General features: G+C 35.9%; 1 protein-coding gene across 4 annotated transcripts in view; it reads left to right on the forward strand.

The window, feature by feature from the left end:
• LOC131672115 (spermidine synthase) overlaps positions 1–22,861 on the forward strand; it is a 604,553-nt gene that overhangs the window by 383,871 nt on the left and 197,821 nt on the right. For all 4 annotated transcript variants that reach the window (XM_058949100.1, XM_058949119.1, XM_058949110.1 and 1 more), the window contains one exon: positions 22,358–22,587. In XM_058949100.1, coding sequence (XP_058805083.1) covers positions 22,358–22,587 — 230 coding nt within the window. The remainder of the gene's footprint in view (positions 1–22,357; positions 22,588–22,861) is intronic.

Below are 22,861 nucleotides of genomic sequence, written 5' to 3' on the forward strand. Positions count from 1 at the left end.
CATCAGGCTAGAACTATAAACAGCATGCGCTTCCCTCCTCCTCCGCACGCTCAGGCCCTATACCAAATGTATGCGTGTATAGCTAATATACACAATATGCATCCTCTAAGGTACATGTGGCATTGGCTCTAGTGGTAGAACGCTAGCCTGCCAACCCAGAGGACTCCGGTTCGATTCTCCGGTCTGTCTCTTGATTTTTTTCAAAAATTGTCGCTATTTTCTATTCGTTTTATTCTCAATGTAGCAAGTAAATTGTTAATATTATATATTTAGAGCTTTTAAAAAAAAAATTTTAATTTAATTAGACTGAAAGCACTATGTATAGGGTCCCTAGGGTCTAGGAGCCCTATGGACTAGGAGAGCTAGAAACCTTCCTCAAAAATTATAAACAATTATTAACATTAATAATAATTAACATGGAAGGGTTAGGCCAAGGAATCCAAAGGTTAAACCAGGGACCCCCCACGAATATTGTTAATAATAATTGTTAACAATAATAATTATTATTAACATGAAAGGGTTAAGCGAAGGGGGCCAAAGGGTTAAGCCCGGTGGGGCCAAAGGGTTACAGACCCCCCGCAGGTGTACTGGAACATACATTGCTATACTACTGACACACTTGCTTTCACAAGCTCTCAAAAATAAACTACAACTCCGATCCGGTTGAAATCTTGACAGTAACCATCGAGAATGTTGTACTACGTGATAGAATATTTCTTTTGCGAGAGTGGCGCCATCGGGCGGTGAGGCTAAGTACTTATCGGACCACCCTCGTACAAGGTTACACGAAATAATACTTATTAGAATTACGTATACTGGGATGATCCGAATGAGCTCGTTGATCGTTTTTGATTTTCAGTGACTGAACAATCAGCTGGTAACAATAATCATATCAACGAAATTCCGTCAATTATCGAAGAATTACGTGAGGTGGATATATATACTGAGAGCACACCTATAATTTGAGAATTATCAAAATGAACGTCGACATATTCGGATGTAAATTTAAAGAGTAAGGAATTAACGGTGATCGCGGTCTGCCCGGTATTAGATTCAAGCTCAGGAGTGAGTACCATTACAATCTAGAGAATAAAAGATTGGCAAGCCTTGCTCCTCCGCGACAGGCTAGAGACGCTATAAATTGGGAAACTGTGGAAAAGATCGTTCAGATGGAAATCAAATTTACGAGAGACATGATCGACTAGTGAGGAGTGATCTTGAGGATTTGGATGTGTTATCAGAGAAGAATTAACACGAATAAAGTCAAGTGTTCAAAATTTTAAAAACAATCGATTAGATGGAAGCGGTGGTTGTGGAGGTGTTGCACAAACCAACGAGACGTAATTATCCAAGACGAAAGTACGATGTTCGAGGTATAGATGAGACGTGATAAGCCGAGGCTTACTCTAAGAAAAATCGCGGCTACAATTGGCTTCTCACGATAATTGATAATTTTTCCAAGTGCGCGTGGACTGTGCCAGTGAAAAAGAAAACCGGTAGCGATGTGACATTGGCCATGATATCTATTTCAGCGAAAGGTAGACTGCCAAAGAATCTCCATACGGATAGAGGTAAAGAATTCTACATTGCAGAGTTTAAAGCTCTCGTGAAAAAATATACTATCAATCTATACTCTACCTATAGTGCACTCAAAGTTTCGATATGTGAACGATTTAATCTTACGTTGAAGAACGCTGTGTAAAAAAAGTTTAGTCTCCGTAGAAGCTACAAATGGTTGGACATACTGCCAGAGCTCACAGCTACTTAGAATAATCGCAAACACAGAACTATTGGCATCTTAATTATTTAACATGGCATTCCAGCTCAATCCGAGCGTTGTACAATAGTGAGCCGGATCCAAACGATACGCCGTTCGACATTTGGCCCTAACGTTTTCAAAAACTTCTGCCAACAAGAGAACGTCCGTCTTGATATACAAATTCGAATAATTGCCCAGATCGGTGATATCGTACGTTCTCCAAACATTTTCCGCGTGACTGTACTCCTCGTTACTGATATCTAAATCGTACAGACTGCTGTAAAAATCTTATTTTCGTGGAAGATTTGTCTCCGCGAGTTTTCTAAACGACGATACATATCGTAGTTATACGGAAATACACCTTTTCTTTTTAGTAAGGCGATCTGCGGCAGCGTGTATCTGTTAACTTGCTGAAAATTTTGCTCTAGAATATCGTGTTTTTCCGATATAAATACAACGATAGTTTGTCGAGAGAATACGCCATAAATCGAAACTAATCGACGAAATGTAAATTTATATTGGTACCTTCCACGTACTTGATAAAAGATATGTACTTTTCCTTGATTTGTGGAATGAGGCTCACTCGACCGGGAAATTCGTTCGCGATTTTTCGGATAAATAGATGCGTATCGTATCCACTGAGATTAAGAAATAACACGGATAATGCCCTTGATTCTTGATAAACACTGTTACACGTGCTGTGAGCAGCTCCGTGATAATTTCCAGTAAAGTGGCGATGATCACGAACTTTTGTATTTCGTTTCTTGTCAAAAGGTTTATTACATATATGACATATCGTAGCATGAAAAAAGCTAAATGTCTCTTGGAAGGACAAACTTTCCATATCCATTTTGTACAAATCGTGTAGATACTTTGCCAAATCATGAAGATTGTGAACAAACCACTTGGCTGGACCAACATCATTAACGGTATTCTGTCTGTAGTTTTGATAACACGAAATAGAGTCATTATAACTATACTTGACGAAAAAATCAACACTGTACGATTTGTGACATTGATAGATCCGTTCGTCGTTAGACACCGCTTCCAAGAGACTCTTAAAATCAGCGTACATAACAAACGGTCCTGCGCACTCATTTTTAACGTTTTCAAATTGTAAAAATTTGTCTTTCTCACTGGGAAGCACAATTTTACATCTATTCACATTTTTACAGTCGATCTCATATGTTTTCTATCTCCATTTAGTTCGAAGATAATGTAAACAACGATCGCATATGTACGAATTACACCTGCGAAATGACAACTGTTGATTCATCAATTGATATAAGTCTTTTATTCAAACATAGTGCACTTTGTACGGTATACTCGGATGTTCCATTTTCTCTTCGTTCACATCGACATTAACATCGATATAATAATTTTCCACTAGAACAAGGTTCACGTGCTTTTATTTTTTCTCATCGGTCAAATGTTGCGGCAAAACCTCGTAGGACCCATTATTCAAATTTAAAAAGTACACGTTCACTGAAACGTTGTTTTGTTTTTCGAATTTCACGACTTCTTTCGGGTGTATCGGAAATGATAGATTATCCAAATTATATTTATCTTCATGAGCAGTATAGGCAGTGACACAATAAGCATTCTTTGCGACGGGATGTAACGCCAAAAGGATGGCCCATTTGAAACATTCGTTGTCGTTGTTCTGCACATTCACACAGGCTCTTTTCTTCTAATAGGCTTGGGCAATTCAATGTAAGAACCAGCCCTCATAGGATTGTACTTGCGAATATTTACAGTTAAGTTTAATATAACACGAAGATTTGCCCGAATCTTGCTCTTGCAATTTTTCCGTGCTCTTACTGATTGGTTCAAAAACGTTTTCAATGAACCACTCGTCTATGTCTGTAGTTAGGTATATCAGTGCCATCTTCGTATTAAAATGCTTCTCATCGAGCGTTTCATCACAATAATTCTTTTCGACTGCGTACTTGGCATCTAATACTGTATTCACTTTTAGAGAACTATGTTTCTTCAAGGTCTCCTTTATTTTAGCATGGAATAATGATTTAGCATACCTAAAAAACGTATTCAAATCGAGATTTTTCAAATTGGTTATTACAACCAATCTTTATTCTGCCTTTGAACGCACTATTGGTGTCGTTCCGGCGAACTGTGCAGTTTTGAGCTGAATTGACAACAATAGTAGTAGTAGTAGTAGTAGTAGTAGTAGTAGTAGTAGTAGTAGTAGTAGTAGTAGTAGTAGTAGTAGTAGTAGTAGTAGTAGTAGTAGTAGTAGTAGTAGTAGTAGCCGGTTCAAGACCTTCACCAACTACATCATATAACTACCAAATAATGAAAGGTTCGTATATCTATTGTTCGCTATGCTTGCTCACCACAGGTTCGGCAATCGATGAGGTGGCAATGGGGGACTGTGCCAACAGCCTACTCTTGTATTCGTTTAACAGATGTAAAACGCTTCTAATCATGCACATAGCTGCCTGCAGCTTCTGTCTGCCAGACACGATCAAGCTAGGTGAACGAGAAAGCTCGTCAGGTTTGCGCAAAACCAGGGCTATACAAATACAGGGCTTCAAAACTTCCTTAAAAAAATTCGTATTCAAGGAGATTGCTGTTTCTCCTCTGGAGGAAGATCCAATTCCATCGGTGCTTCTGTTTAAACTACCTTACTCATGGGAGTGGTTACTAAAGAAAAATCAGTGCGAAAGCCTGTGGTTAGCGAGAAATTTTCATGGTATTCCGTGGAAATCTGGCGATTTACCGTATGATGACCGTTGAAAAATAATGAAAAAAACACTTTATGGAGCAACTATTTTTGTCAAAGATCTTGAAAAAACAAAATGTCTGAAAAATTTATTAACCGATGCACAATAAGTTTCTTTTTGTCGCGTATCATCGTAAAAAGAAAAAAAAATCATATCTAATGTTTATTTTGCTTGGGTTGTCCATCACTCAAAAAATCTTTCAAACGATAGCATTTCCGTAAGCAGTAACCACAACGCGTATCTATCAAATCCACCATCTACCTTTAAAAACGCGCTGGCTTCAGCAGATGAATGCTCGCTCGCAAAAGTCATGATGATATGTAATTTGGTTTTTATATCTAAATTTGAAATAAATAAAAAATTAACGTATCGATTAATCGTTGTTTTTTTACTCACTTATTATATAAATTTTAGAAATGTGTATTATTGATTTTTTTGTTTCTTATATATATATATATATATATATATATATGATTTTTTTATCTTTATATATATATATATATATAAGAAATATAAAAAAAATCATATTTCCAAAATTTTCAATTAACTTGAACAGATTTTTTTATCACAATAAAATTTAACATTAAAATACAAAATAGTAGATTAAAAAAGAATAGGCACTTTATTAAAAAAAAGAACAAATTTACTCAAAATAAGTATGAACACGCTTGGTAATACTTTGACGACATATTGGACAATCATGAATTCTTGATGCACATTCCATGCATCCAGCGATATGTCCACAAGGTAAAAAGAGTACAGCAATACTAGCATCCAAATATATCTTATATCTAGTAATTTCAAGTTGACGCATAATAATGACTATATCTCATTGCGACTGTTCAACCCTTCGCTAATCTTATTCATTTCTTCATTCTGCTTATTAATACTCTTCTTATGGTCGCGTAAAAGTTCTTCATAAATAGATATCCTGGTGGCTGCATTCGATTCGCTTTCCGATGAACATTTCTCCATCAAATATAAGTCAGAAAAAAGTTTTGAAATAGACTCTTCATCGATTATAACGCAGACTCGTCTGTACATGCATGCAGGTTAGCAGGAGGTACACTAGCCGTTGCGTGCGCTGGCTCTTCCGACATTGTTGCTGCTCGATACTCGACTTTATACTGTCCACAATCATCTCTACTACTTCGAGGACGTACTGGTACGGGGTTCGAGTTGATCGGCATATTGCCGCAACTTCTATTGCGAATGAAAAGACAGCAGTCACCCCAGCGCTGTGTTCCGTCATGGTGTCGTCACCTTTTTCCCTACGACAGACTTTCAGACCACATTCAAAATAGCGCACTTGATCTATTTGCCTCGTATAGAAAAAGCCGGCTGCAGCAAGATCTGCTGGTTGTACGTGTGCGCATGTCCGTTGAGACGTGAAACTATCCAGCCTCGCTTGTTCAAATCTGAACAAATAAAAAATCACAAAAATATATCGAAATAAATATATATAAAATGTAAAATATTCTCTATACATGTTGACCTGGTGACGGTATATATATTAAAAAAATATATATAATATATATAATATTCTCTATAAACAATAAAAAATATAATTACCTATAGTTAATCTTGTTGACGCTCATTGTAGAATCCTTGTATCACATTTTTCTTTCTTTAACACTTTACACTACGTAGTACGAGTACACGCTCGATACGATTGCGACTGCAAATGAGATGGAGATTACTTTTATATTGTACGGCTGAGATTTTCCTTTCCATTGAAAAAAAATTCCATACATACCATACAGTATATACATTCCATACATTCTATTGAAAAATTACAATCCTTACATACGAGGGGGGGGGGGGGGTCAATAAGTCTTTACAAGAAGAAGGAAAAAAATTTTTGCGTATGTAATTTTTTTTTATTTTTCAACATAATCTCCTTGAAGGTCGATACATTTTATTAAACGGCCTTCCAGTGTTTTAAGCCATTAAAAAAATATGATTTCTGAAAACCCTCAAAATAGGCATTTGTTTCGGCGATGACTTCTTCATTCGACGTGAATCGTTGTCCGGCAAACCATTTTTGAGGTTAGAAAATAAGAAAAAGTCACTGGGAGACAAATCAGGCGAATATCGTGGATGGTCAATTAATTCGAACTTTAAATCGTTAATTTTTGCCATCGAAACTGCACACGTGTGAACTCGGGCATTGTACTCGTATTGAAGAAAGGGGCATTTTTTTTGTTCAAGTGAGGATATTTTTCTCTGATTTTTTCTTTCAGCTAACCTAATAATGACGCATAATATTGTCCAGTGATCGTCTGGCCCTTTTCCAAGTAGTTGATGTAGATGATTCCATACGCATGCCAGAAAACCGTGGCCATAATCTTGCCAATTGACTTTACTGTCTTTGCCTTCTTTGGGGCTGGTTCTCCTGCGGTAATCCAGTGTTTGGATTATTCTTTGGTTTCAGGAGTGTAATGGTGTACCCATGTTTCGTCGGTAGTTACGATTCGACGCCAAAAGTCTTCCGGATTACGACGTATGCGTGCCAAAAGAGCCTCAGAGGTGACCATGCGGGTTCGTTTGTTTCAAACTGTGAACAAACGTGGCACCTATCTTGCTGATATTTTTTTCATCCCCAATTTTTCATGCAAAATAGAAATGATTGTACCCTTTGATACCCCTATGGCCTCAACTAATTCTCGCAATTTTAATCTTCTATTACTCAACACCATATCGTAGATTTTGTTGACCATTTCGGGCGTCCTCACTTCTACGGGACGTCCTGAACGAGGTTCATCTTTTGTTGTTGTACGGCCGCGTTTAAATTCATTTACCCAGTTGTAAACAGTCTTAAACATAGGGGCAGACTTGCTATGAACGGCGTTCAACTTAACTGTGATTTCTTTTGGTGTAAAGCCTTTCAAATGAAATGTTTTATCACCGCTCGAAATCTGTTTTTTTCATTTTTCAAATAAACCAATAACTTTTTGTTCAACCAACGCTTACAAAAAATGACTCAATGAATCGAGCTAAAACTTTGTACGATATCTAGTTAGCCATTTTGCTTGCCAAAAATATCATAATTCAAGCGTGACGAGCGCCATCTCTTAGATTTTGTAAAGACTTATTGACCCCCCCTTTTACATTACAAAACAAAAGTCGATATTTTTTAACATTTTATTAAATAAATATTCAAAATTAACATAAAACCTATCATCGGAATTTGATTAAATAATTGAAAATAAATCTTAAAAAAATTTTGATCCACGAGCTTGAGATCCTGAACCCTGTAGAGAACGAAGCCTTTAACTAGAGACGTCCGTAACAGCGTGTCGTCATCAGTGGTTGCAGCGAGCGCTAGGCGAGTAAGCAATAAAGGGGGTAGAAGCCTCAAACAGGTAGTGTTTTAGATTGCATCATTTATTTGATATATCTGTGAGAGGAATCTCATCATCTCATCCCTATTTATAAAATTAGTGTTAAAAATTATTTAATAAATAAATTATATAAGGAATGTGTATGGATAGGACTATCGAATTTAACACTATTTGATAAAATATTTTTATCAAAAATTTGTTTAAAAGAAAAATTCTGATTAAAGGAATCGAGTGAAGGATTTAAGTAAGAGGAGCCCTGAGGCTAGGGTAGCCACGCTCTCTACTCGTGAAATTCAACCAATAATCAACCTTTCCGATTCTTCAAAAAATTTTTTTTCATCTAGCAATTTTAGATCTTTTTATAGTCAGCATTTATAAGAAAATAATTATATATTGAACGAATATTTATAAGAATACTTCTTCCAAGTACTTTAATCTTTCCCTTCTTTTCTTCTTTCTCCTCCGCCTTTGTAGTTGAGTTTTGTATTTACATTAATCTGGTTTTGTCTTATTGTACTTGTTAATTGGCTGCAAGTTTATGTACACGTTACCAAAATAGTACTATTTAATCAACTTGGACTGCTGTAGTAAACACTGAGGCTTGAATAATTTGCTGTGATGTGAACACAGTATAACTACTAATTTAGTTTTTTTTACCGTTCCGTAGCTGAGATAATCAATTTGAACAGGCAATTTGAATCTCTTTAGCCACTCCTCGTTTGCAGTTCCAAAGACAAATATTTTTTTCGCTTTTTCTAAAGTTCTTTTGATGATTTCATCAATTGCGCTATACGGCCAATTACCCGAATTTCAAGAGATGCCGTGAAGATAACGCTCACGCTATGAGTTTTCCTTCTTGTATTTCTGTGTTAGTCTTTTCCAGGAAAAGAATGGCTTAAAGAGTTGCACTAAGGTTCTGCATCGTACTCGAGAAGAATGATGGCTAGCTCCTTGTTATAATTTTATTTCTATCGAATCTAGTATTAGACTCACGAGAAATACAAATATGCACACACTATGTCATATGAGTGGATAGAACAGGGGAATATATTAAAATGATTAAAAGTATATCATGTCAGTATTCATAATATGGTTGCATTATTCAAATTTTGTTACACTGTTTTAATTCATCTTATATAATCATTACAAGTTTCAAAGTACACAAGGTCAGAGTTAAATTGTTGTCGCTTTATTCAAATTCCTAATATTCAAAACAGCTTTGTCCGCCTTATTTACATACGCGCCATTATTTACATTCTCGAACTAGCCGTAGAAATACATACGTAACTTAAAATTAATATTCATTTCAAAATCTTGTAAATTTAATTCGTCGGACACTTTCAATTGTTTGTTATAATTCGCCTTCTGTTTTTCTCGTCACTCACTATGTTAAGTTAATTAATAATGTGATCGATTTTATCGATTCAAATCCTCACTTACGTGATAACGAAACTCTAAGCTGGTATAGCCGCATTCTCCAAACATACTGCAGCGGTGCGGATTTCAAAGAAGAATTATCTATCCTGAAGATCACGGTTAAAATTCCAAAATGTAGATTCGTCTGACGATTGCCTCGATGTCATCATGGTGAAGAATCGTTGGCGTTGATTAAGAAAAAGGGGCGGCTTCCTGGACCGGACAAAACACCTCGATACTAAGATCGTCGCACTTCCAATATTCTCCAAATGATTGAAGAAAGTCGCTCCATCCTTAGTTAGTCCGAAGAAGAGTCACTTATCCAGGGGATGTCCGTATCCGGCGAGCGCCGTTAGCAGAGTGTACGAAGTCAATCGTGCCGCCGGCAAACGCGCGCAAGTGACGTCTCTCGCCGACGGCTCCGCGAGCGCCAGCAACCGAGCGCTCGAGTCAACGACACACATACACACGTTACATTGTATGGAATCGCTTTCAGATTGCTTGAATCCCTGCACGTCCACCACGATAGAAATTTCGAATATAAATGACTCTCGTGCTACACCTGGTATTATATCTGTATCCTCTCCCATTGAGCCGTCTTTTTTAATCAATCATTATACCATTTTTTCCACATATTCACTAACAAAATTATATTGTACAATAAATTTTTCTTGTTGAGTATAGGCTACGCATCTTTATCGTAGTAAGAATTTTGAAAGAATTTTAAATATATCATAGAGCATGGAGTATTGATTCTGATTGATGTTGAGATTAAGATTTCTATATATATAGTACTTCAAATTGAGAAACAATCTGATGTTGCTGATATTGCAGTGATCAAATTCGCTAGTATTCATTGATATCTCATGTTTCCGCTTAGTTTGAAAAGCGAATATGACGGAGCATGGTTTTTCCAGCTGATTGAAAATTTTGACGGTCCAAACGTGTTTCGACGTGGTCGGTAACTTCTGATATTCGTACAACTCCCAGGAATGGAAACTCATACTGATTAGTCGATCCTTGCTTATACAATTCAACAGTTTGATTTTTTCTGTCTGACAGAACGACATAAGATATCAATCAATCTATTTTTGTTAGTGTAATCTTGAAAGCTAGTAGTTATTGGATTAAAATTACATGTGAAAGTATTTCAACGATTTTAATATCGGTAGGATAGCTGGAAAAAATTCGTGAATGCTATGTCCTTAATGTTCATTTAAATATACCTTAGAAGTAAGGTTACACTCTACTCTCAATGCGTTAATCTTCAATATGTGAATAGATAAGTCTAAGTGATGAGAAATGTTGGGTGATAGTATTCGTTGTCCGAAGCTCAATAATCGTCGAATAGAATCTTCTTTTCGGAAATCAACTGTATGACTGCAATTGATGATACTACGAAGGCTACTGCTGTTAGGTTTGAGAGTAATTTTCATACCCTTCTCAGTCAATGAGTTTATAAGAAAGTCCTGAATCTCGGCAATTTCATAGGTTTCTTTAAGTAAAATAAATTTCTCGTCACCAGCGTAAAATTTGTTGTTGGGTGATTCGATTTCTGCTAAGAGTTGAACGTTAGCAGTTCTATTTAGCCTAAGACGTATCCCTCGTTCGATGATAACTCTATTGGAAGAAAGTAGTAGGCCTCGAGTATCGATGATGTATCTGAAAGATTCAATGTCAGTGAATTCTCCATAATAGTTCCTGACTGGATGACTCGCTATTAATATATGCAATTCCCTATATAACTCTCCGTTCGGTAGGTTTATTTGGTAAAAACTATAAACAAAGATGATTGCAGTTATAAGTATTATAATCTTGATATCTTTCATGATTGTATTTCACTTTATCAACATTCAGATAAAGCAATAGACCGATAAATACAGCAATAAATCAGTAGATAAAGCCATAAAGTAATAAATAAACGGAGGTTATTGATCACCAAAACTGTCAAAGTAGACAATTTTTTGCTCGTCTTACGATAGATTACCTAGTGCAAGACAAATCGACTTTTATCATCTAAATTAATGATTGCTAATTCCCTATAGTGAGGACCTCAAGCAGGTAGATCATTTCTTGTAAATACTCTACAAAAATTTAGAATTCTCATTAGTTTCATATATTTTATCAGGTCTTAGTCACTTAGTGCTCGGCTAGATAATTTCATTTTCTCGAATTTTTTTTAAGCTTCTTCACGACCATTGTTTCAGATATCCACTAAACCCCCTTCTATAGGGCTTCAAGTAATCCATAGCAATTACTTCATCGTCTGATTGCGTCGTTGAGATTCTTTCATTTATTTTTGGGCTACCTTTGCATCATTGACAGCCTTTGTTATACCAATAGCACTTCCAGCGAGAGTATCAGTTGTACTTAAACTAACAAATAGTGGAATGAGGAATGGTAGTGCACCATCAATTTTCGCTGAAACTGGCAATATTCGTGGTATGATAACATGACCTTTATTTCCAGCCATCTTTACAGCTTCTTTAGCAGCTTTCATAGCCAAGCAAATAACTATGAGTGTAGACGGTATTTCTGCAGCTTTCGAGACAGCGCTTACAATCTTTTTAAGTGTAATGTTTTTCTTCTTCTTTTTCAATCTAGTGCCATTTTTTTCCAACTCCTTTCTTATTTTTTTCATAGCAGAGCCTCGTTTCTATTTGAGACTCATACCTAATGTATATTTAATCTTCATAACATTTGTTACAGCCTATGCTGCTGCTGTTTCATCAAAGTTGCTGTCCTTTGCCAATACTCTATTCCAAGTTTTATTAGTCAATACTCTGTCTATTTTAGTTCTGGCTGCAATATTTTCTCGATTTCACTAATATACAATATCGTATTCCTTGCACGCTGCAACAAGAGCATTCATACCCATAAGATGTCAAGATGACAAGTATGGTTTAATTATGGTAGATACAGGAAAGGTTTTGACTGTTCTGCTATGAATATATCGACATAGTTGTCAGTAGATCATTATGTATTGAGATATTGAAGAGTTAACGTGGTTGAATTTGAGCAGGAAAAGAATGTATTGATGCAGGTGATCAAAACCCGTGAAGTCATCAGACGTAAGCATAAGTTGTTGAAGGAAGAAAAAGTTAATTTCAAATAGACACTAAATAAGACCTTTAAACCTACCGTTGCTTCTTTGGAGAAACTTGTTACAACCCACAATAGCAGTAATAAAGAAATGAAGAAAAAAAGTCAATTCTTAAAAAGGACGATAAATCTAAGCTGAATGTGACCTCTAATACTGATGAAACTTTTGAACCCAACAATTCCAACTACTGGACACCGATAAATGGAAAAAATTTGTGGATAGATCATATGGAGTCCGTAAACAGGAAGAAAATCATGTAATTGGTAATTCATCATATCATGGTAATTCATCATATTTTCGAACGAAACAAAATCAACGTCAATAGAAAGATATGTCCCAAAACAGTTGGTCTAATGGAACTTTTAGTATTGAAAGAGCCTACAATTCTTTTGATTAACAATTAAAGATAATAAGAATTACATCAAAATTTTTACTGAAACAAATGCACATAAGAATAAGAAACAATACAAAGAAGATGCTGATTTTTGATCTTTGTATGATAGATGGTAGCATTTTTCGTGCTACAATACTTCACTACATTCTCCGCCAATTTTTTGGATAAGAAATTCTGCTGTTAGCTTAGTGTTCACGTTGATAGCACTGTACCTGTTAAGAACTAGCTTTATTTGTGTGTCAAACACAGAATGTGTTGCATTCATGAAAGAGATGGTTTGATGATTGATGATACGATTGATGATAACTCCAGTGCGAATTCGATTATTGAACGCCGATTGGATGTCCAGTTGTTACAATGATGTTACAATACTCCGCTAAATCTCAGAAAGCTATTAAGTCTATTTTGAATCTTTACCTCTCCGATTTGTTCAAGTCAGTGACAATATAAACAGACTGAATACTTTGATAGCCTCCTTTAGGATATCAAGCTATCTCGTATAATCCTTAGGCTCGACGTCTTTCAGCCTCACTAATTTTCAGTACTGTTTTATCGTGTCCGAGTAGTAGTACATAGTTGATATCTTGCTGCTGCTGATGCTGATGCTGCTGATACTGGTGCTGGGGTTAGTGCTGTTCTCATGAGCTAAAGCTAATCAGCTCTGAAACCTTCAACTCAGCCTTTTATTCCCAAAATCCGCTTCTACGCAGCGACCTAGCGGTAATGGCGCTGTAAGCTAGACTGAGAGTTTACGTCTTCGCAGTGAGCTAGCGGTTTGCCGGTGCCACGGATTTTACTATAAAAGGCAGCTTGTACAGCCTCATTTACAACAGTCGATCGAATTGAAAAAGACCTTTTTCTTCTAGTAGCAGCAGCAGCACTAGTATCAGCAGAACCGCACCTTCTGATATGAGATACATCGTTGATATGCAGGATTTCAAGTTTTAGCACGCGAATTTATCTTTAAAGACCTTGCATTAGTTCCTATTAAACGCAATGCTCTTGCCAAGGTGTATTTGCGTCTTACCGCCTGAATCACTCAATATGTTACCACTTATCTTCCAAAACTCTAATAAGTGGATTGAAAAAAAGTATCACGGTATATCTTGGTAAGTGGGAAACATTCCATACACGGAATTCACCACGGTGCTGCAATTAAATTTGCTATTTTGCGAAATGCTATATGTTAAGGGTACGTAAAAAGTAAACTGGTTGAGCCAACTACTATATGGGATGTATGTAATTATAATTTGAAAGGTGTTCGATTAATTTCCTAATTGATGGAATGTTGTTTTTTTTCTTATAGATTAGTTGTAGACATGGAAGCTAACATGGGTTGCCCATCCCTCAGTAGTCTTCCTAGCGATGATATGACATTTTGTGTGTATCATCTCAACTGCAAATGCGGCTCTCTGTCGGTGTTTTATCTTAAACAAGGAGATGAAAAAACGAGTCACTGTCAATGTGACTGCCCTCTGCATAACCGACGCCACACCAATCCCCCTAACACTGATTTCACGGGAGTCGACGAAACCGACCACTAACACGTTTTTGTAAAAAATAGTAAATAAAATATTGAATGGAGGTGCAAATGTACAGTTGTACCTCACAAATTATAGCGGGGTTAGAGCTACCATAAAAAAATTAAGTAAAACGATTTAAAATTCTAACAAACTATCTAAATGCATTTTCAAATCGCGTGCCTACAATAAACAAACCTTCATTTATAAAAACAAATTTCAAATTACGTGCCAAAGCCAGACATATTTTTGAAAATGATTTTTTAAATCATGTGCCTATAATTAAACTCCACTTAACAAATAGAATGTAAAAGTAGAATGCGTGTTCAACAAAGGAAAGGTCATTTCGCGTAGTGTTGAGATAGTGATGATGGTGAGGATGATATTGACGATATTAAGATGATGGAGATGATGAAGAAATGGATGAAGGTGATGATAATGGAGGTGGTGATTCTGATTGGCAGATGTAATTTGTTTAATATGTGTGAATGTATATTGTTAATACTCTTTGTTATGCAATATTTTCTGAGCTGTTTTTCATTATTTTATTTTTTTATTAATACTTCAAATATTTAATTTATTAATCAGTAATGGAAATACAAATTTAGTTCACATAATTCTTCTCTTGCTCTTTATCTTCTTCTGGTTACATAATCTTCGTATCGTTACAAGTCCTTAAAATAATCCATGAAAATCATATGAATGTAACCGAAAAAATAACCAAAAATATACGCCAAAATGTAACCGCAAAATTGTCCGAAAAAGTAATCGAAAATGTACCCTAAAATGTACCCAAGAAAGTGCCCGAAAAAGTAACTAAATAAATAACCTGTTTAGTTAAGCTCCGCGCATGCGCCATTCAACGGATATAACCAATTCTATCCTCTTCTTTTCTTATCGAAAGTTGCCGATATGTTTTCACGATTCAACAAGAGCAGCGCTTCCTACTTCCCACTGCCTTACCAACTTACAATTCTGTTTGCTTTCAGCCATATTATGGAGTACCAGAGTCTACAAGTACAAACACCGAAACAAACTTAAGTCTGTAAGAAAGCTGACTGTAATTATTTAACGTCATTTAATCAATAATATTCCTTCTCTACACATAGTCCAAAAAGTAACCGAAAAAGTAACCCTAAATACGAGTACTTAATACTTAAATACTCGTAATTACTTGAATAAATAACTTATAAGTAATTGAAAAAGTGTCTTAAAAAGTAAACTCATACGTTCCTGAAAAAATAACTGAAAACAAAACCGATAAAATAATAGAAAAAGTGCCCGAAAAAATATCTGACCAGGTGCTCATCTGGTTACTTTTTTAAGATATTGGATATTCAATTGGGTTCGGGCTTACTTTTTCGGTTACTGTTTCGGTTACTTTTTCGATTGATTACACAGTCCGACAAGATTTTTGCACAAGCAAACCATACATGGTTCCCCGAAGAATTTTTAGCGCTGAAACCGAATCCGGCCTCAGAACTTCTCCAACACGTCAGGATTTTGAGATATCCTAACCTAAAAGTGCGAAAATAGCGATTTTTGCCTATATTTGAGGTTATGTAGCACTACGACATTCTCTATACACAAAAAATTATAAACGACATCTTAAAGTAGCAGCCTAGCCCTTTCAAATGCCGTTGAGTTTGCTCAAATAGCTTATTTTTTCTTTGAGATATTGTATGTTAAAGTTTTTCGATTTCATAAATATTGTACCTCTCAAAACTTTGAACTCTCATACAGCTTTGAAAGTTTCGACATCGAATTTTATGTCAAACGACTTGAATCAATTACTGTTCTGCAAGAAAATTAAGATATATACCATTGACAGGCTAACCTACCTTTAACCTAAATTATATCATTCCCACAAATCCTTACAACTCTTAAAAACCACCCCTGCCAACCCTCAAACAGGCTAACCTACCTACGATAAATCTTGGTAGAGCGAGTTTAATCGACTGCTTTTCTATGAGGAACCTAAGATCTCAACCACAGATAGGTTTATCTGTTTTCTCTTTGACGTACTCTATCTCCAGATACCCCCACAATCCTCATAAACCGCCCTACCAACCCCCAAGCAGGCTAACCTACCTAACGCTGGTTAGAACGAGTTTAATCAATTGCTTTTCTATGAGAAAAGTAAAATCTCAACCAAATAGGCTTACCTGTTGTCTCCTTGATGTACTCTATCCTGAGAAAACCCTACAACCCTCAGAAACCCCTCTACCAACCCCCAAGCAAACTAACCCACCTAACCTTTGGTAGAGCGAGTTTAATCAACAGCTTTTCTATAAAAAAATGAATATCTCATTGACATTGTCTCTGATATACCCCTCCTCAGGTAGGGTGGTTTATAAGGGCTGTAAAGGTTCGTGGGGATGACGTAATTTAGGTTGAAGTTGGGTTAGCCCGTCCATGGTATATATCTTAATTTTGTTGTAGAACAGTAATGACACAGAAGCTTGACACAAAATTCGACGTCGAAACGTTCAAAGCTATATGTTCTGAAAGGTACAATATTCATGAAATGAAAAACTTTGAAATTTAATATCTCAAAGAAAAAATAAGCAAACTAAGCAAACTTAACGGCATTTGAAAGGAATATACTGCTTCTTTAATATGTCGTTTGTAGTTTTTTACGTGTAGATAATGTCGTGGTGTTACATAACCTCAAATATAGGTAAAAATCGCTATTTTCACACTTTTAGATTAAGATATCTCAAAATCCTGACGTGCTGGAGCAATTCTGAGGCCGGATTTGGTTTCAGCGCCAAAATTTCTTTGGGAAAACATATATGGTTTGCTTGTGCAAAAAATTAAGGTATTTTTGTAGGACTGTGTTATCAGTTATTTTTTGGGGATTACTGTTTTGGTTATTTTTTGGTACTCATTCCGGTACTTAATCGAATACTTCTTCCGGTGCTTATTCGGTTAATTTTTCGGGCTCTTTTTCCGGTATTTATTCGGTTACTTTTTCGGGAATTTTTTTGGTTACTTTTTTGGATACTTATTCGGGCTTCTTATTTGCGTATATTTTCTAGTACATCCGTACAAGTCTCCGAAAAAATACTGAACATTAAATGAATTCATAAATAAAATCCTTAAATAGTATTCAAATAATCTTTAAATAAGTACACGAAAAGGATTTAATTTTTACAACAATTATTTAATTATTAACTAATAAATTAAAACAAAACTTAATAAATTTAGCAATTTCGCAAATGATTCAACATTCTGGTTAATATTGACTTATAACTTTTCCGTGAAAGTTTTTCGTCCCCAGCAACTGTGTTGTTAACAAATTCTAAAACGATAATAAACATTTGTATTAAAATTTACGAATATATTTTTTCAATTATACATTGTTTTGTATACTCACAAAATACTACTTCAAAAATCGTTGTTGGAAATCTGGGCGTGTTCCTTTTGCCAGTTGCTGTCATAGTAAAGAGAGCCTCTTTTGATTAAGGTACTGATTAATTTTAATACCATCCGGGAGCTACTATTAGCGTATTTTTGCTGGATGCTGTCAAGCTCTCCTTTAGAGTGTATATATTTGCACCAGTAGCTAAATATACCTAAAAATATTGTTAAGATTGAGTATATGCAATGAGATGATTTATCAATGAAACGCATTTATATTTGCTTATGTACGAGGTTTGTCCGAAAAGTATCGGGCCTACGTTTATATCTTAGCACCATAGTGTTCGAGCGACCTCTACCGGACAGAAACGTCAACAGTAAAGCCTCACGAATCTATTGGTTACTTACTGACACCTGCCGGACGTATAGTTCATGCGCAGCATGTCTTTGTTTACAGTGCCTTTTTTGCGTTCGTCGGATTTTGATATTGTCAAAAATGACTGAAAAACAAGATCAACGAATTTGCATAAAATTTTGAAACGTTTGCGTGATGCAGTAAGAAGAAAACGGCCGCACTTTTGGAAAAGTGGTAACTGGCTTCTCCATCACGATAATGCGCCAACGCATTTTTCCCATCTTGTGCAGCAGTTTTTGAGCAAACACAATATCGCATTGCTTCGACAACCTCCATACATCCCGACATAGCCCCTTGTGACTTTTGGCTGTTTCCAAAACTAAAACAACTCAAAGGACACCGATTCGATGACAAAACAACGGTTGAAAACAATACGACGAGTGTACTTAAGGCTATCCCTAAAAGTGAGTTCCAGGACTGTTTTGAAAAGTGGAAACATCGATGGAACCGTGTTATTCAATCAAGTGGGGATTACTTTGAAGGATGCCACCCACCAGATGTTAAAGAATAACGCTAGCACGGAAATATAAAGGTAGGCCCGATACTTTTCGGACAGTCCTCGTATGAGTTTGTGCGAATTTGCGTATGCGTATACACAAATGCATAAGAAGTACATATACGAAATCAACCCCATACTGTAAATTTTATGTATAAAAAAGATGCAATTATACATACGCTTTTTGCATTTGGTTCAAAACCAGCGAACTCTCACCTCAAAATTCTACTGGTATCAGCTTTCTCAGCTTCAGCAACCCCTAATCTCTTTTTTCCTTCCTTCGCTCCTTCTCCTTCTCCCTCTCTTCAACATCTACTTCTCTTACCTCTTGACCTAAAAATTGAAGATTAATTTTATTTATTTTGTTTCATATAATAATCCGTGGAATTCGGAATTGAATATAACTATATATCTGCTTTCTGATCTTGTTCTTTCACTCTCTCTTCACCTTCGTCTCTTTCGTCTGCTTCTATTCCTTCTCCTATTATTCCGTATTATCTCATCCTTTCTTCTGTTCTTCCATCTTCTTCCATCCCTTCTCCGATTTTTCCTCCTGCTTTCTCCATCGCTTTTCCTTTCTGTCATCTTTCTTCTTCTAATTCTTCTCCGTTGTGTCCTCCTTCTTCCATCCCTTCTCCCTTGATATCATTTACTTCTTTCATATCTTCACTCTTTTCTTTTACTTGTCCTCCTGTTCCCTTTAATAAAATAAATGTGTCAATGAATTAAAATTATTATATTTTATAATGGGCAAAATTTTAGAAGTTCAATAGAAAAAATGAGAGTATAATTGATTGTGAGAAAAGGTATAAATACTGACCTCCATTTTTCAGGAGCACTATCCGTGAAAACGTCCAAACTTTCAAGGTACAATTCATCATCTAAAAAAAATATGTTTCAGTGTTATCCGTATTATGTATTCAAAATTAATCAAGTGAGAATGTGCGTGTACAAATATGTGGTGTATATGTGTATCCATCAGTATATTAAAGGTTATCTTACACCGAAAAAAATACATGTGCTACGGATAGCAAGCGCGAAGCCGGGGTCCATACATGTAGCAAAGCATAGGTTACATGTGTCCGTCATAAATATAGATGCGCCAATATGGCCAAGAAATTGAACCGTTCAGTCTTTTTTGTCTTTTGCTAGATTACTTTTCATTTAGGGTACGCGCACAAACAGAGGTGATCCACGTACAGATATCGAGAGGTAGCGCCGAGTTGTTCCTCGTATAGCCAGATGTGTAGGCCTACGTTTTTTGTAAACATGTAGCGAACACACGGTGACACGAGGCTTGATATTCAACCTTCTCACTACGCGAGCGATCGGTAGGTATCTGATAGAATGTGTGTGATGTATGGATTATAAGAGAAGTCCTCTGTAGTGGTGGAAGAATGCGAGTAGTATGAGTGTGGAAACAGTAAGTTGCGTTGTAGGACCGGTCTGTCATTCGCGATTTCCGCCCTCCATATTATGGCCAATCGGCACCAATCCTCCGTGGCTTCGTTCATTTGATGTATATAGCTATTACCAGGCATATTCAGGGCTGTAGGTCACAGCTCGAGTGCGCGCAAGTACCATGCGAGCTCTCGAAGCTGTTTTGAGCATCAGCAGAATGCAACCAAGTCATGGTTCGCTGTAAGTACTAGGATAACCAAGATCGTTCAGCAATTCGCCAATGAGATGGAGTTAGAGTGACGAAGAAAATTGACGATAGAGAGGGCGCAAAAGCAAATGGTTGGAGGGAGGAAGAGAGAGAGAGAGAGATAGAGAAGGAGAGGATAGACAACGACGAAAACCAGCTAAACTAATCGAAGGTGACCAAGGGTGGAAAAGTGGTGCGCGCTGTTAGACCCTTCAGGCTCCGCCCACGATTGTGATGACGGAGCATCGACAGATATCCACGGGAGGCCAGAAACGAAAATAACACGACAGACTGAGTTGAGAACTTAACGAGTCAGGTATTCTTTTGTCAATCAGCGTGCAATAGTTTTACTCGATCGTATTTTTTCGTTGATATTGTATTTAAAATTAAATTATGTGTTAATAATTAGATCAAGTGCTGTTACTTGCTCATTCATCCAACAACATGCTTATTATACTTACATTCAGTAAACTTTACGTACCAAGGGACATAACAAATAGCGCGCTAACCGTGGTGGGATCAGGGTCCTACTCCGAGGATAAACACAATTTTTTCAGGTAGGTCGTAATATAGAGCCTGAGTAGTTTCTGCGTGGATCAACATATCCCTGCGAATCTATGGTTTCTGTTTTTTTTTCAACATAGAATCGGAAAATTAATTTATTTGGGGGTATTTGAATATCAATTTTCTAATTCTATATGTTAAAAAAATGTCAACGCACACAAAAACACCTTAGGTTCTAAATTAAAACCTGTCCGAACAATCGTGTTTGTCTTCGAAATAGTACTCTGAATGGACCACGGTTCGTTACACGTTCTACGCTTGGTACACGAAGGTATATATAAAAATGGTAGCGCGGTGCAAAAAGGTTATAGATGATATAAAAAATTTCAAATTATAACAAAAAATAATATACAAAGTTTGTAAATAATATAAAACATACTCACTGCTATTTACTATTATGTCCGCCATGAACTACTTTTTCCTGAATTTTACTTCAATTAACTTTTCCACAAGCCTCAAATTTATCGACCGCACCATACTATACTCCTTTACACCTTTCCATAAAACCGAACAGTACTTTTTTATTTCATATGCTATAATAGGAATGCATAGGCAACTGACGGCTTTTGCAATTTAATTATAAAAAGAAAATAGTTGCCGGTAAATTTATTTGCTTTGTATTTTTGTTTTTCGTTCCGGTAAAATATTATCAAAATCGATTCTTTTTTTAACGCCCCTCACTTTTTAGTGTATACGCTAAACATAGAAGAAAGATAATAGAGAATAATGTTAATTATTTACTTGATTTTAGCAATATCAGGTTAGATTGGTTCAGTATACTCGACAAAGAAATGTATGTAGGGAAATTTAAGACTGTAATAGCTTTCAGCGAGATATTTGTTCGTTAATAATTAAGAAAGATATCTTCAGAGTTTCAGATCGATCAAAAAAAATCATTGAAAAACAGCGTTTATACAAAATCCGCTCGCTGGCGTCATCGATGAAGTGATGCTTACGTGGTTGCTAATGTGGGATGATGCCGCGCGTGCGAGACCACGCGTTTGTGGTAAAAACGCTCTATTTCAGTGAACATTTATTGAATCGATCTGAAATTTAGAAAAAATCTTCCTTGATTGTTAATGAACAAATATCTTACTGCAAATTATTTCAGTCTTCAACTTCCCTGCATACATTTCATCATTGAGTGTACTAAAAACATGTATCTTGAAATAGTTTACTTAAAATTAAATAAATAATTAAAATTATTGGAAAATTCTTTGAAACGTGAATTTTATAATTTATTTCTTAACTAACTCGCTCTACTAATTTTATTTATTTCACCGTTTCTTGTTGCTCGCTGTCATTATTTTTTCTACTATCGCATTCACGCATCTTTACGGACGATTATATATTTTGAGAAATGAAGATACAAAAATGACGCTAGTATAAAAATCATTTTTTATGAAAATCCATAAGTCATATAGCATTTTTACAACTTCATGTTTATAGAAAAATTCATTTTACAAAAAATTTACAATTACAACCCCAAGAGTCTAAACACCATTACATCAGATTTTTATAAATTTACTTTTTGCTCTTCAAGAAAATTAATCAGTTATATTTTTAACTACATTCATTAATTTATTTGCAGGACCAGCTAAAGCACTATTTGAGATGTCATATTTTCATCTAATAAAAAGAGCTTTAAACTCAAATGGAATCATCTGTAGTCAAGCGGGTACTATATGGGCTAATTTCGAACAAGTGAAAACTACGTTCAGTCATTGCAAAGCCTTATTTTCAAAAACAAACTACGGCATCGCACCAGTACCTACTTATCCAACTGGGCAAATAGGTTTTGTACTAGGAAGTTTAAATCCTGTAAGTATATACTTAATGAAAGTGGAATGATACTTATGCAGACGTATGAATAATTATTTGAGATTTTTTGCCTGCGAATCACTAGTTACTTATATAGACTTAAGGGTTGATGTCCGCCCCCCCCTCCCCGTAAATAAAAAATTAATGCTGTCGCCAAACTCTACCTATTTTACTGTTATGAATTCCCAAAACTATCTTAAAATCTTTTTAGGCATATATATATATCATCACTTATGCAAATGCGCGTCCGCATAAGTTATGATTTACACGGCTA

This window comes from Phymastichus coffea, unplaced genomic scaffold (assembly GCF_024137745.1).
Source record: "Phymastichus coffea isolate CEN01 unplaced genomic scaffold, Cenicafe_Pcof_1.1 PCOF00011, whole genome shotgun sequence".
In the NCBI taxonomy this organism is placed as follows: Eukaryota; Metazoa; Arthropoda; class Insecta; order Hymenoptera; family Eulophidae; genus Phymastichus; species Phymastichus coffea.